The 14,953-nt window shown below is 37.1% G+C and overlaps 1 protein-coding gene across 16 annotated transcripts in view; it reads right to left on the bottom strand.

Annotated features, from left to right (window-relative positions):
- Positions 1 to 14,953, bottom strand: part of ABI2 (abl interactor 2) — a 69,807-nt gene that overhangs the window by 28,770 nt on the left and 26,084 nt on the right. For 15 of the 16 annotated variants that reach the window (XM_027636775.1, XM_027636771.1, XM_027636766.1 and 12 more), the window contains exons 2-3: positions 12,340 to 12,507; positions 3,443 to 3,619 (exon numbers count right to left, since the gene is read on the bottom strand). In XM_027636775.1, the coding sequence (XP_027492576.1) occupies positions 3,443 to 3,619; positions 12,340 to 12,507 (345 nt within the window). The remainder of the gene's footprint in view (positions 1 to 3,442; positions 3,620 to 12,339; positions 12,508 to 14,953) is intronic. The other variant, XM_027636769.1, reaches the window with a different exon arrangement.

Genomic DNA, 14,953 nt, shown 5'->3' on the forward strand with positions numbered 1-14,953 from the left:
AGTTCTTACAGTGCTAACAAAAAGGCAGCTTCTTTCAAATGGGTCACAAGATCTAGATGGATTAACTTCAGAGATTAATTTATTTGAGCTGTCAAAGAATAGCCTGAGCTCATTTAAACTGTTTACATGCATTAGCACATATACAACTAGCTGAAACAGAAGCCTCTAAAATATTAAGCTAATATATGTTCCTTCCGAGACAAAGCTGTTAGTTAACTCGATGCCATGAGGTTTCTCTTGAACAAAGATCAAGAGCAAATCATTACATCTCGTAACAAGTACAGCACTCTATAAGGATACTGCACCATATAGCCACATTTCCTAAAGCATAAATTAAGAGTTTAACCAACAATAAAATCTTATTTTAAAGCCTAAGTGCTTGCTTTTTGACACTGAGCCCTGCATCTTACTGGCAAAATACCATATATCTGCTTTCCCCATAATTTCTTTTAAAACTACAAGTCTTTCCATTTGAACGATCTGTTTCCAGCTCAGTTAATCTAAATGTTTCTTACACTTTCTATAACAACATTAAGCATTCAGAATCGCAATAGTAGAGCATCCAGAGTAGCTAATCTGTTTCATCCATTTAAAAGAGACCCTACTGTATTAAAAAAGAAACATAATCTGATTTACTAGAAAATCTGTCTTTGAGTTTAAAGTTCCATGGATCAATGCATTAACCAGTATGGTCTGTGCTGCCCAGAACTACGCTGGACAAGCAGGTTGCCCTGTAGTGGCCAGAGTGGTCACTTACATGGGAAGGTCCAGGAGCAGGGACCTCGGCAGCATTCCTGACAGTTACAATGCCTTAATATGCACCATCCCAAATGGATCACTTCTTTTTTCATCCTCTTGACTAAAGAACTCTTTGGAAGGAAGAATAGACTGGAAGACTTTGTAACTCATGAAATGTTTGAAAAAACCTGAAAGCAAGTCTCTTTCATACAAAAGGTTCTTTAGATTTTTGCAGCATTGTAGCTTCAGGGAGGGAAGATGAGGAGGGACTGCTGGGATGATACAGAGGCACTTGAATTCTCTCTCACACCTATTAAGAAACCATACTATAGAGCACCCTCTCCTGAATACGGTATCCACTGCTGCTTTGAACTTCTGAATGGAAGGAATAAGGTGCTCAAGTGCCTATACTAATTCTCTCAGCATGGCATCCTGAATTTCTTGGCCAAGGATCCTCCCTTTTTCTCCTGTATTATTCTCTGTTCAGTTTGCCATCTTTCTCAGGGGTTGCAATGAATACCTGCTGCATTAGCATTCTGACTCCTGAAAATACATAATTCTGGGTCTAAGGACTAGAGGGGAAGCCCTACAGCAGAAAAAGAACAAAGAACGCAGACTGAGGCACCTTGATGTTAACTGGAACTTTAATGCTATTTATGCAATAACTCCATCTGAATGTTCATTTGAAGGGAAAACTATAGCTATTTATCAAGCAATAAATAGCTATAAATAGGTAAATTTAAAGTTTCTACCTCTTTTCCTTTTTTTCTCTCTGTTCTACAGTCATGAGATCTAGTCAACTAATCTGCAGTTACTTAAGCAGAACAAACCCAACAGATTCATAAGCACAACTGGCCACTTTTCCCCCATCAGCAGAGAGCTGTTCTTTCTTCTGTCCTAAACACAGGATTAACCTGATTGGAACACACCTATGATATTAAGAATAGCATGATTTCAAGTTCTCTGCTTATTGTTTCACAAGTACATAGTACTTCTTCATTTTCTAGATAAATACAGTGCACTGTAGACATAATTTGTAAGATGTTTCAAGTATATCACAAGCATAACAAATGCATGTAAACACACATTTGAGTCATCATCCATTTGATGAACTATGTTCCTTCAGAAGAACGTAATTCAGTGCATCACAGTAAGTATGACTCTGGCTACACTGAGGTAAGTGGGATATCAATTATAATGATTTAGAGCCAGTGCTAAATAAGATTGTGCTGCAGAGCAATTAAAAACTATTCTTTAATGAGTTCTAAAATTATCTCCTTAAAGCAAAAAGTGATTATTAAAATATTAGCAACAGCAATCCTACAGGTTAATATGCTCCATCCATAACCAGAAGGAGTTCTGCTGACCTGCATAAATTCAAAATTTGTAAGAATTGGTAGCACATTTTAACACAAGAGTGATAATAACTTCCTGATCAAACTGTAGTTATTAATGTTGGATTTTTTTTGTTTGGTTTGGTTTTCCAAATTAAGCTTAGTCACTTGTCTTTTTTTAAATCTGTTTAGAGGTTGACTCTTTGGGTAAGAAATGGGGGTAAGGAGACTTTCTGTTAACAAACAGGACGTTGAGAAGACCTTACATAAAATTGCTCAGGGAAGATATTTAAATCAAACTGCTAAGAATTTGAATTTTAAGACTTAGGTTAAACAACCTATTGTCATTTAAATGGATGTTCAAGCAAACAATCAAAATAGAACAACAGAGATAAACCTAATGCAGTTAGGAGTCAGGTAAAAGAAATTCTGGTGTACTTTGACTGGAAGAAGCATCTTACCTTACTGCTACTTAGCAGGTTTACAGATTTGTTAGTTTGTCATGTAAAAATGACCCCACTTTGTGCTATTTACCTTTCCTTTCCTGGAACTTTAACACTGTCAGTGTTCTCATTTCCGTATTTGTTTTCCTGGCAGCACAAGTTAACAATGAGCTCACACCTGCTAAGACTGTGTTTACATTCAGGATGTGCTTTTAAAAATGCATATCTAATCTCACACATGATATTACTGCTGCTGTGTACATTGATCTAACAGCCATCAGTTGTGTCTCAGTCTGATCTCTGCCCTGAAATTCCTTCTTTTTTCCTAGACTTAAAAGGGAGAACCAGCTGGCTTCAAACTTGGCAGTAATATTCCCATCCTGAAACCCCATGTGGCACAGAAGTTGTAGAGAGCTCACTTTAACAAAGCACATCACCGGGTTTGTGTGTAACTGACTCTGACAGAAAGAAAAAAAGGGAGCACATAATACCTCTCATGCAAACCCTTTCTTTGGGTGAGCTTTAAAGTAAACCGGTGGCAATTACAGCTGGATGGTATTTTGTCGTGCTGATTCAAGCACTAAAGTGACAGTCATTAGCCTTTCAGTCCCTAGGTATATCCCTGGCAACTTACTCAAACAATAACAGCAGTCACGAGTTGGTATTCAGAAACATTTTAAAAGGTGAGACTCATAGTCCCAAGTATCCTCAGAAATAAGATTCAGTGGGTTTGCAAGGTTTAGAAACAGTGGGGCAACAGAAGGGGAGAAGGGGCAACTGGAAATCGGACAGGACTCCTCTTATGTTTATAGACACACTGTCCAGGCAAGGAGAAACTGGTATAATATCATAAAAAGCATCAGGTTATTTTGAAAATATACAAAGACAACGTATTTGCAGTTTGGCTGTTTTAACAATATCACCTACCTTCACTCCATGTCCAATATCATCTAGAATTGTATAATCAATAGGTTTCCTGATGTAGCGAACTGGTCGCTCCAAGTTAGCTGGTGCAATGATTTTGTGAGTTCTTGAGGTGTTTTTGTTTGTAGTCAAGATACCAATTTCTCTTCTAGCAACTTTCTCTTTGTGAATGTCCACCGTCTACAAAAGACGCAGTGTATTTACTAACAGTGGTATGCATTGGAATACAGAGTCAGTATTAAAAAAAATTAAATCAGTTCTAATGTTTTGAAGATCTCTGCACTGTGCTAAACATACACTACATATACTTGATTACGTCACCTTTCTTCCATTTACTGTTGAATTTGACACCTCTAAAGCCACACTAGTAGCTATAGGTTCTTTGGGTTTCCTGTTACCCTCTGTATTCTTCACGGTTTTGCAAAATTCCTTCTCCTTTCCATTCTTAGTAGTTCGCATCAATTTACTAACACCATTTTATGAGATTCTTTCACTTATCCTTTTTTATTTTACAATTGCTCTCTAAGTTTGTCTTTGAAATAGGCTCCAGCTAGATGAAGTGTAAGGATACCTTCCCAAACCTTAATTTTATGACCTGAAAAGCAAACCATAAGCAGGTTTTCTTACACTGTAAAAGTTTGCTGAACTAGGACTGGTGATCATGATAGAATAAAATTTCACTCAGACAAATTGAAAGAAAAGTATTTTAGACATCACAAGTCACTCATCACAAAGCAATGATCAGATTTTAGAAGGTGCTGCATACTAATTTATCAAAAATAAAGCCAGAGGTTTAAGCCCAGTGCCTTCACTTTGAATGCCTAAGGTCAACACTGAAAATCTTTCCTTTTACATATTAAAATCAGCACCACAGGAGAATCTTTGGTATAAGACAAAGCTTTGCTGAAAACCTATTGCCTAAAAACATGTATTTATATCTTATTAGGTAACAAGGCTAGGAAAATGTCACCAAAAGGTCTATCTTCCTCTTCCAGGAAAATACTATCTCTCAAATCATGGTGCGTGGAGTTGCTTGCCTCATTTAAAACCAAAATAATTCCCTGTTCACAGAACAGCTTTCCTTATAGGAAATTTGCCAGAACTGTGAACAAACAATTTTAGCTAGAGGATAAAAAACAAAAGTAAGAAAACATCCAGAATAACTAGCATTAGGATTTCTAAACACTCATAGGATTTCTTGTTACCACTTCAGTGATGATGAATGGCACCAGCAACACTTTTCACAGTTAGGAGACAGGCTCTGCAGTAACTGAGGAATGGGTACAAATGAGAACTCATTTTCATAACATACATTTTTTTTCCATTTTATTTTTCTGTGGACGAGGATTGGGGCAGTGGTGTTGGTTACGCTGTTTTACCCTTTTGTGCTACTGATAACAAGACAAACAAAACGGAACCTGTGTTACCTTGTGCAATCATCACAATCTTTAAAATTACAAAAAAATTTTTAAAAAAATAAAAACCCACAAACAAACAAAAAAAGCCCCAAACTACTTCCAAGAAGTTGCTTCTTCACATTATTTCCAGAGAAGGATTTCCACAAATCCCAGGGGCATTATATGGAAGCTTACATTACAATCATCAAGATTACCTATTATTTCCTAGCAATGTATTTTCAAGATTTTGCAACTATGCTGAAGTTAAGTATTGAATACAACTTAGTTAGGTACATTTCTGCTACCTCTAATTCCACCTGCCTAGAACCGTAAGGTTTCCACTAAAAGTGCACAGATATTTCTTAAAATAAAGCTACAGAAAAATAAGATTATTTGAGGTCAAAACATGCTGGCAAACCTCTCTTTGGAAAGCTAGTTTGTTAAGCAATGACTTAAAATTTAATAGGGGTATTTAAACTGTCTGGGACACCCTCAAAAACCCACTCAGATTTGGCAAATATATAAACTCTGCAGAAAGTCATGAATTATACAAGCTTAACAGAAACACATATGTTTCTGCAACTATTTAACAACTAAACCACTTTCCAGTCAATTTGCCAAAGTCCTTTCCTGATATGACCAGGTCCATATACCACCCCCCAACACAACAGTGCAGATCAGATCTTCACAGCTCTTATGGTACTACTGATGATACAAGCACCAGTGCAAACAGAGCGCCATCAACATTTTCCAGAGCACCAGAAGTGCACCACTCTGCAAGTGGGTAAGATGTACTATTTTAACTTCCATCACAGGATTTTATCCGTTCTCTGTGCCAGACCTTTGATTTTGCAGCACAGTAGAAGGAGGTGTTCTGGAGGAGATGGTCTACAGACTTCTGACCTCATCTGCTGAGGAGTCAGAGGGCATATACTTTCTTGATAAGCTAAAGATACGTGATTGCAAAAACTTGGGAGGAGAGTCTCATGTCTGATACCACTGAAGAATTCAACCTCTACTTCAGACTTCAGCTGTGATCTAGAATTGTCACTAGAGAACTCCAGAGACATGACACTGACTCTTTTATGTTCTTTGTCTCACAGCCCCCTGGTACCCTTTGCTGGAATGTTACAGAACTTCAGTTGCAACAGCAGCTGCACTTCAAATGCACTGGAACATCAAAATCCTATGGCTCTGAATCTGGTCATTCAAAAATCAGTTTATGCCTTGGATAACTTTCAGAAAGAAAGTAATTAGTGCAGGGTTGTTAAGATGATTTCTTACTCTCTATTTATGAAGCTGCAGTGCTAGAACTCCGCAACTTTTAATAAGTTCTCTCAGTATTTTCTCATGCAAGTATCTATTAGTACAATGTGAGTACAAGTATTTAGTGCACATGTTATTGTAGTGATGGTATCTTGGCACTCTGGAAGCTTGTTTCCATGAATGAAAAGCATGTTTACTCAATAGGAGATGCGAGTACAACCAGTTTTCTTAATGACTATGGTGATAAGTGAGACATAACTACAGTAACAAACTATGAAATGCATAAAGCCTAATTAAAACCTGAACTTCATCCAATGGGATTTCTCCTGCATTATGATTCAGAACATCTCTTAACCTGAACAGCTAGGGAATGACTAAGTATAAAAACTGCATTTAATTCTGGTCCATACACCTAAAATTGTATTGAAAAGCATTTTGCTGGCAGTTTTTCAAAAATTTCATTTTCTTGTTTAGTGAACTGCTGAAGTCATGAGATCTTAATATATCTATAAAACAGCAGAAAGGAACACTGAAGTATTCGATTAGTAGCGGAAGTAACAAAGATTAACCTGCTGTTGAAGAAAATGAAAACATTTATCCTCAACACACAGGTAATTATTACCTCCAGTAGCAGCATAAATCCCTTAAGTGAGACAGAAGAATGCTAGCAGAAAGTTTATTCAGCAGTTTAGAAAGTTCTATTGAGAAGTTTTTGGGGTTAGAGTGGGACTAACAAAACATCTGGTTTGGAAAGGCTGTTAGGAAAAGGAGATGAGATACACTGTGCCCTTCTATAACTTCAAACCCTGTTTTCTAACATGAAATTTTGGACTCCTGACAGCACTACTATGCTTTTTAAATTTTTTTTTCACATAGCTGCATTAGCTTTGGCAACAGCTTTTAAATGACAGCTTGTTAGGGATTAGGCTCATTACTATCATCTTTTCATATGCTTTCCAAGATCCCTGCAATAAGAGCAGGGACAGCTTAAGGGTAAAAATAAGTATGAACCACTGCATTCTTTTTCTATTAGGAATTTTCTGGCCATTTTGAAACATCATGTTTCCATGCTGAATTAAATAAAAACAGTCTCAAGATCTGTAAATATTAAAACAGTAAAAGCATTAAAGAATTTCTGGGATTTTCCATAAAATTAACACTATTTACAACTTAAAAGTCACTGAATTCATGAGTTTTGAGAAATACTCTCTTCTACTGGTAAGTGAATTTTCTTAAAGTGTTAAGTTAGTACTTGTGCTAGTTTTGGCTGGGACAGAGTTCATTTTCTTCACAGTATGAGGTTATGTTTTGGATTTGTGCAGGAAAACAGAGTGAATAACACAGGGATGTTTTAGTTACAGCTGAGCAGAGGTTATTCAGAGTCAAGGCCTTTTCTGCTCCCCATCCCACCCCACCACTGAGTAGGTTGGGGGTGCACAAGAAGCTGGGAAGGGACACAGCCAGGACAGCTGGCCCAGCTGACCCAAGGGATACCCCAAGGATGTGGTGTCAGGGTCAGCAGCACAAAGCAGGGGGAGGTCGCCCAGGGGGCTGGTGCTTGGGGACTGGCTGGGCATCGGTCAGTTGTGGTGAGCAATTGTTTTCATTGCCATCATTTCTTCTTGGGTTTTACATCTCTCCGTTATCTTCCTTTTCTCTACAATTTATTACCATTATTATCATATTTCAATTATTAAACTGTTTTTATCTCAAGTTTTCTCACTTTAACCCTTCTGATTTTCTATCCATAGCCTGGCAGGAGGGAGTCAGTGAGCAGCCATGTGGTGCTTAGTCACCAGCTGGGGTTAAACGACAACAGCACTTTGAAAGCCTGAACTGCAGTGAAATTTCAGAAATAAAAGTCTCCAGAAGCCCTCATTTCTTCCTCTTCTCAAAACATTCTAATTAAAATTTATCAATTTATTGTCAGTCTGTTAGTCTGGGCTTTTAAAATTCAGTTTAAAAAAATCTTAGAAGAAAACGTTGCTTAAATATAGTGTTGCTGGACTTTTATTTTTTTATTACTCTTATTTGATGCAATTCAAACTAATTGCAAATTACCTTGAAAACTAGATTATTACTTTAAAATTAGTAACTGCCTAATTTTGACATGTTGGAAATGTGACATTAATTGTCTCAAGTCAAGTTGTATGCAATTTACACACAAAGAAAGAGATCATAATGTTACAAAAATGCTGAAAAGCTACTTGCTCCATAAACAGCTAATACATACTGTGTAAAATTAGCCTCACATTGCTATTTTTGAAAGAGTTTCGCTATTTCTGTACCTTGCAAGAATAAGACAACTGAAAAAAGCTACAAGCCTTTACTGACTTATCAATGGAAAGTCCAAGTGAACTTTCCTACATTGACCAAGCAGCTCACACACGTTGCTCCAGCCCAGCTCAGCAACTCATGCTGACTGCAGAGAAGCCCAAGTCTGTAGTCTATTCAATACCTGTTCTCACAGGCAGTATCATGGGAGTCAAATTGTGTAAGGTGGATGTAGCAGATTTCTCCACCACGCAGTGCCTTTGGAGATAACTCATCACTACCACTCATCTTTGTGACAACATGCTTGTTTATATAATTAGAAGACATTTTAAAATTACCTTGCTAATTAGATGCTGTAACTAAACCTGAAAACATTTCTCATTATACAAATATTAAAATCTGAAAATCTGCCAGATTAATCTAAAGAATTTGGATGTTAGCAACATTTCAGAGTGTCTGCTAACTTAAAAGCTGTAACATAATTTTTTAAATAAGTATAAATATTTATAGATATGATCTGTACTTAGGATTTAAATTCTTAGTCAAATACAAAACACTGCATATCATCTACTTCTGGACAAGGTTCAAGGCAGCAAATAAGAATAGATTCATCAGCTTTCAGACCAAACCAAAGTAATCAGAGAGGCCCTGCAGAGAGACCTCAACAAATCAGAGGACTGGGCAGTCACCAACCATATGAAGTTCAACAAGGAGAAGTGCCGGATTCTGCACCTGAGAAAGAGCAAACCTGGATGTACAGAGAGATTGGGGAATGAGAGGCTGGAAAGCAGTGCCAAGGAAAGGCACCTGGGGGTCCTGGTTGATGGCAGGTTGAATCTGGCAGCCAGGAGGGCCAACCGTGTCCTGGGAGACATCAGCCAGCTGACAGAGAGGATTGTCCCGCTCTGCTCTGCACTGGGACGGCCTCACCTTGAATATCGTGGCAGTTTTGGGCACCACAACATAAGAAAGATATCAAGCTGTTAGAGAGTGTCCAAAGGAGGGCAACAGAGATGGGGAAAGGCTTGAGGGGAAGCCGTATGAGGAGCAGCTGAGGTCACTTTGTCCGCTCAGCCTGGAGGAGACTGAGGGGAGACCTCATTGCAGTTACAACTTCCTCGTGAGGGGAAGAGGAGGGGCAGGCACTGATCTCTCCTCTGTGCTGACCAGTGACAGGACCCAAGGCAGTAGTCTACAATTGCATCAGGAGAGGTTTAGGTCAGATATTAGGAAAAGGTTCTTCCCCCAGAGGGTGGTTGGGCACTGGAACAGGTTCCCCAGGGCAGTGGTCACAGCACCAAACCTGACAGATGTCAAGTGTGGCACATGGTGTGACTCTTGGGGATGGTTACTGTGCAGGGCCAGGAGTTTGAACTCAATGATCCTTGTGGGTCCCTTCCAACTCAACATATTCTGTGATTCTGTGAATTGTAATTTTTAAACCAATAGGATTTAATCACTTGCATAAAAATAGTTTCAATAGTAATAATTTCCTTATTCAGGATCTATATATAATCTGAAAACTCACAAATTATTATCAGCTTCCTTTTCAGCTCTTTGATTATGTTGGCATTTGAAGTGATATAAATTGGCGTTATATCAATGAACAGAGAATCAGAATATTTTATCTTATCAAGATGATCATGCCTCTTCTGGTTTGAGTTACACTTGAAAAAAAACAAGCACTTTTTCTAACTAAGCGCCAAATTATTTTGCTCTCTTCTTTGGAGAATATGTGGAATTCCAAATCAGAATTAAAAGCAGAATTATACACTGAGATATCATAATTTCCATATAGTGTTTTCTAAACTTAAATACCAAGATTTACTGACCAAAGCAATAATGCAAAAATACACTGTGGGCAGATGGTCATTACCAACTTGTTTTCTGTTCTATGTTACTGACATAATTTCAAGTCAGATTGACTGAAATCATAATTTGGCAATGAGGTATTATACCACAAGGCATTTTAAGTGGTATTAGAAAAAGTCCACTAAACTTTACACCCAATATAAAAAAGACCAAGGAAGTCTTCTGCAGGTTAGGCTAATTTCAGGAGAAGTGTAATCAAATTTCTTCAAAATAAATTATTTATTTACACAGACATTGTGCAAAAAATCAATTAATTTTTAAAAGAAAAATACTATTGAAATTACAACAGATAACATAATCATGTACAACACTGGTATCATAGGATGAAGCCATTTCTGGACACATTAATTCAACTTAATTAAGTTACTTGGATCAAGACACTTCATGTATGTAATATCCAAAATTCAAATACTGTCTGCTCCTCTGACATAATTTCTTCCATGAAGATTTGGGGAGGATCCAAGATGATGCAGGCTCAAAAAACATAAAATACCAAAAAAAACCCAAACTAAATTTTCAATTTTATAGCAATATTTAAAAAACAAACAATCAAAAAAACCACCACAGCTTTTTTTCAGTTGTTCAAGCACAACCTATGAAATTTGGCAGATACATCTTCATTAGGTGTTGGGTACTGCCTAATTTAGTGCTCCATTTTACACAACTAGCCATTTTGTATAAATGTCAGAGACAATCTAACCTGGCACTTCAATCTGCATAAATATCAGTTTCTCAGGAGGAAAAAACTTAAAATATTATGGCTCTTTCCACAAAAGCTACTTTACAGATCCTGTGTGACAAAATGGATTTTCCACATTTATAAAAATGCAAAATCCAGTGAACTTGGGATGTTTTTATTCATATACTGTCGTTTGCATCAGGATCTCAAACAGCTGAAATACGTGTCAGCTGGCACTTGACTGTGAAGAAGCACACACACACACATACATATAGACATACACAGAGTAATTAGTGACATTTTCTGGGGGGAAAAGTTGATTTACTTGTCCATGGACTAAGAAGAAGAGAAGAGATCACACTTTGCAGCTTATTTTTGATGTGGTTACATGAGACAACTGAGGCAATCTAATAGCATACTACTAACAAAAGGGAAAATCCTCCCCACCCATTTGTACCTGCTCTGGAATCTGATCCAATCAGAGCCAATCCAGCCCATTAAACCAGTATAAAATTATTCACTTCTTTCGCTGGTTCAAACCTGTACTTAGCAACCCTTTCAGCACCAGCAAGTCAACAGATCAATTCCATCTACTTATCTCCTACCTTGCATGCCTCCTACTTTTAAAAGTTTTTCTATATGCCACAATAACCTTTATCAATTTATACTGTCACAAGGAGATCAAGAAACCCTTAGCAGCCAAAATGTATTGGTCAAGTAAGACACAAAATATTCAGTAAACAGAAGTGCTGTTTATTTCTCTTCTAATCCGTCATTGGCTGATAAACATCCACTTCATCATTCATTCTCAGCCCATCCTGGGAGTCAAAATTCCATCATCAGTGTGGTAATGGAACATGGGTTCCTGGTTAGAGTAGCTTAGTTTATTGTGGCTCAGGAAAACTGCAAACAATGGCAGGAGTTCTGCAGCCATAAACAAACTGAAACATTAATTTTGCCTTTTGTTCATGTCACTGCAAAGCACATTTTATTAAGAAAAGCCAGGAGCAAACTATTTTTGTCATCTATGCTTTTGTCATTAGATGCCAGTATTACAGCAACAGGAAAAGTAAAAAGATGACAAAGAACTGTTTTCTGCCATCTATTTCATATTTTTTAACATAATAATCTGATTATACTATTAGCGATTTTTCTGTGCTTTTCACTTATGCAGAATGGCTCCCTCTCCAAACAATAAACTAGCTAAGAATACATTTAAGCTGTTATCCTAAGTAAAATGCTCATACTAACACTCATAGAAAACCACATAATGAGACCCAATCCCAGAACGAATATGAGAAAAAATGCATCCTGTTTTAAATGAGACTATTTTTCTCATTCACAAAATGTCAGTTTTACTTGGTATGTAATGTCAAAGGCAAAGAGAAAAAAAATTAGGAAAAAAGTCTCACTTGTGAAATATGGTTGATTGAAGATTCCATGCGTCGAAGTTGGGATGCCTGGATATCCAGCATTTGGAGAACATTGTTGGCCAAAGTGTTGATCAGATAGGCTACGCTTGCTAATGACTGGGTTGTGTAGGCTTTGGTTTCTTCCAGGGCTCGCTGCTTATCTGCTGACTAAAACCAGAAAGAACAGGTTTATTTAGTATAAAGTCTCTCATGCAAAGGTTCTTGGAATGAACTCCTTTTGCCTGTTGTTACAGACAAAAAAACTATATAAGCCGAACTAATTCTAAATAAGTTACTATTTTTCCTCCTTTCTATTCATTCCACAAAAGATACTAACTTTGTATTTTAAGAGTTTCTATGCTTTATGAAAAGAATTAAGCTCATTTTCTCTTGAAGTCCAACTTTTCATTTTGTATTTTAGCAATTAACTTGAAAAGCACTCTGAGACACTTATTCGTTATTTCTCCTAGACTTTAAACTGTTTAGAACTGTTTAGTTTTTCTAAACTTGGTATTTCAATTAGAAGTACCTACCAGCCTGAAAGGATCGACCAAATACCATATTCCTCACCTCTCCCAATTATTTAGACCTCATTCTTGTCACAAATGGTCATTCACAGTGAATGAACTGTAATTATTCCCTGTAGATGGCAGCTGAATAAACTGAGAGTAATCATTTTTTTAAATTAAGAAGTCCACGTATTTTTTTAAACATGTTTTGTGCTTTTTCACATTGTCAATATTTTTTCTAGTATGATCCATTTTTCTAGCAGTAGAGCACCTAAAAGTATTTATGCTATCAATCCACAAGATATCTATCGGAAGTTTAAAAACATATGTACATTTCAAACAACATTAAAAATAATAAGAATCTAATTGTTAGATTTCTGTGTTTCTCCTTGAATAACAGTTAATATCACTAAGATCTAAGTCAGTACAAAGAATACAGATGAGAGCACTAGCAAAACATACAACTAAGATGCTAAGAAACTTTCCAGTATCCAAGGCTTTGGTATACACTGAATTTCACTCTTAAGTGATCTTCAGCCACTTCACAGGCTGATAGTTTTGTTTCTAAAGCAACAGTTGACAAATGTTTTCTATTCCTATCTGCCATTATAATACTGGTTTTCATTATTTCCTTTGTTTTATATATTATCCACATAGGTTGGGTATCAAGATTCAAGAAAGAATAGGGAATATAAAGTTATTTCATATATTTCAGCACAAGTTGAATCTACCATCGATTTTTATTATATGTACCTTGGCAAACACAGAAACTAAGTGCATCTGTATTTCAGGAAAATAATTCTTACAGTCAAAGATGTTTCCTGAGACCCTGTAATGAGACCCTTAAAAGAAGATTGCTAGCTTTCAAGGAAAAAAAAACCAATTCCACACACGTAAAAACAGGCACAGGACTTCAATTAAATGTTCACATCAAAGATATTCAATACTTTTTCTTTCCTGGCAACCTCCTGTGTCCACAAACAACAATGGTAACTTAGTTGGCCTGTTAGCAGGCTACACTGGTACCAGCTCCTCATCTGCCAGGAAGGAGGATAGCAGCAGTTGCTGTTCATCCATGTAAGAGCTCCCACGATAGGGCAAGAGGGAAGGAATGCTGTGGAAGGTAAATATTCTTGCCTGGCTGTTTGTTTCTCATGCAGCAGAAGATAGAAGACAACAGAGAAGGAAATGAAAATTTTAGGAGACAGCTTTGTCTGGGCACAGTATGATGATATTCTCCAACAGAGCACACTTGTAAAACTGCCTTATATTCAGCTATAATGAAGTTAGATAAATGCTATCTCCAGATCCCATTTAAGAACTCATGACTTTTAGCCATCTGAATAGTAAGTTTTGTACATAAAAGAGCTCCAAACTCAGAGACTCCCAAATGAAGGAAGAGAGAGCTCTTTACCTCTACTCTCACATTTATGGCTTATAAACTTACTCTTTCTTCCCCTCTCCCTACCCACACCCTCAGCTCAGCCTGCACATCTCTGCAGCAGGCACACCTACCACCTCACACTTCACAGCCATTCAAAACATTTCTCAATGGCAATAAGAAAAATAACCAGAAGCTCCTCAGTTTTGCTCTGCAGCTGCTGACAATCTATTTATAGAAGCAGAAACTGCTGATTTCCATTAGCACACTGTACATCCAGAACAGCTGAGTATAAGCCAGGATACACCATATTTTTCATTAACAGTCAAAGTGTTTGAGAACAAAAGGTAAACAGTCTATAATTTTAGATATTATGAGCCTCTGATATGGTTTTTCTGCTTAAAGAAACACAAATACGAATATACGTTCAGAGCTAGTCCTTCCACTGATGCAATCTAACTGCTAAACTGAAGTCACCCCAAGTTCAAACCAACAAGGAACTGGCTTCTCAGTGTTCAAACACATTACAGATTTCATAAAACAACAATCCTATAAACTCATGTGGAACTGCTATGAGCACAAACCCCTGTTTGATTGAGAGGTCCAGTTTGTGTATTTGGATGATAACAACTGTGATTTGCTCTCCATTCCTTTATATAGAGCCCAAAATTCTCTAAGGTAAACTCCAGTCACGATTGGCACAGCAAAACTGAAGTTTGAACTT

The sequence above is a fragment of the Corapipo altera genome, unplaced genomic scaffold, assembly GCF_003945725.1.
Source record: "Corapipo altera isolate COAL_440 unplaced genomic scaffold, ASM394572v1 45, whole genome shotgun sequence".
Classification (NCBI taxonomy): Eukaryota; Metazoa; Chordata; class Aves; order Passeriformes; family Pipridae; genus Corapipo; species Corapipo altera.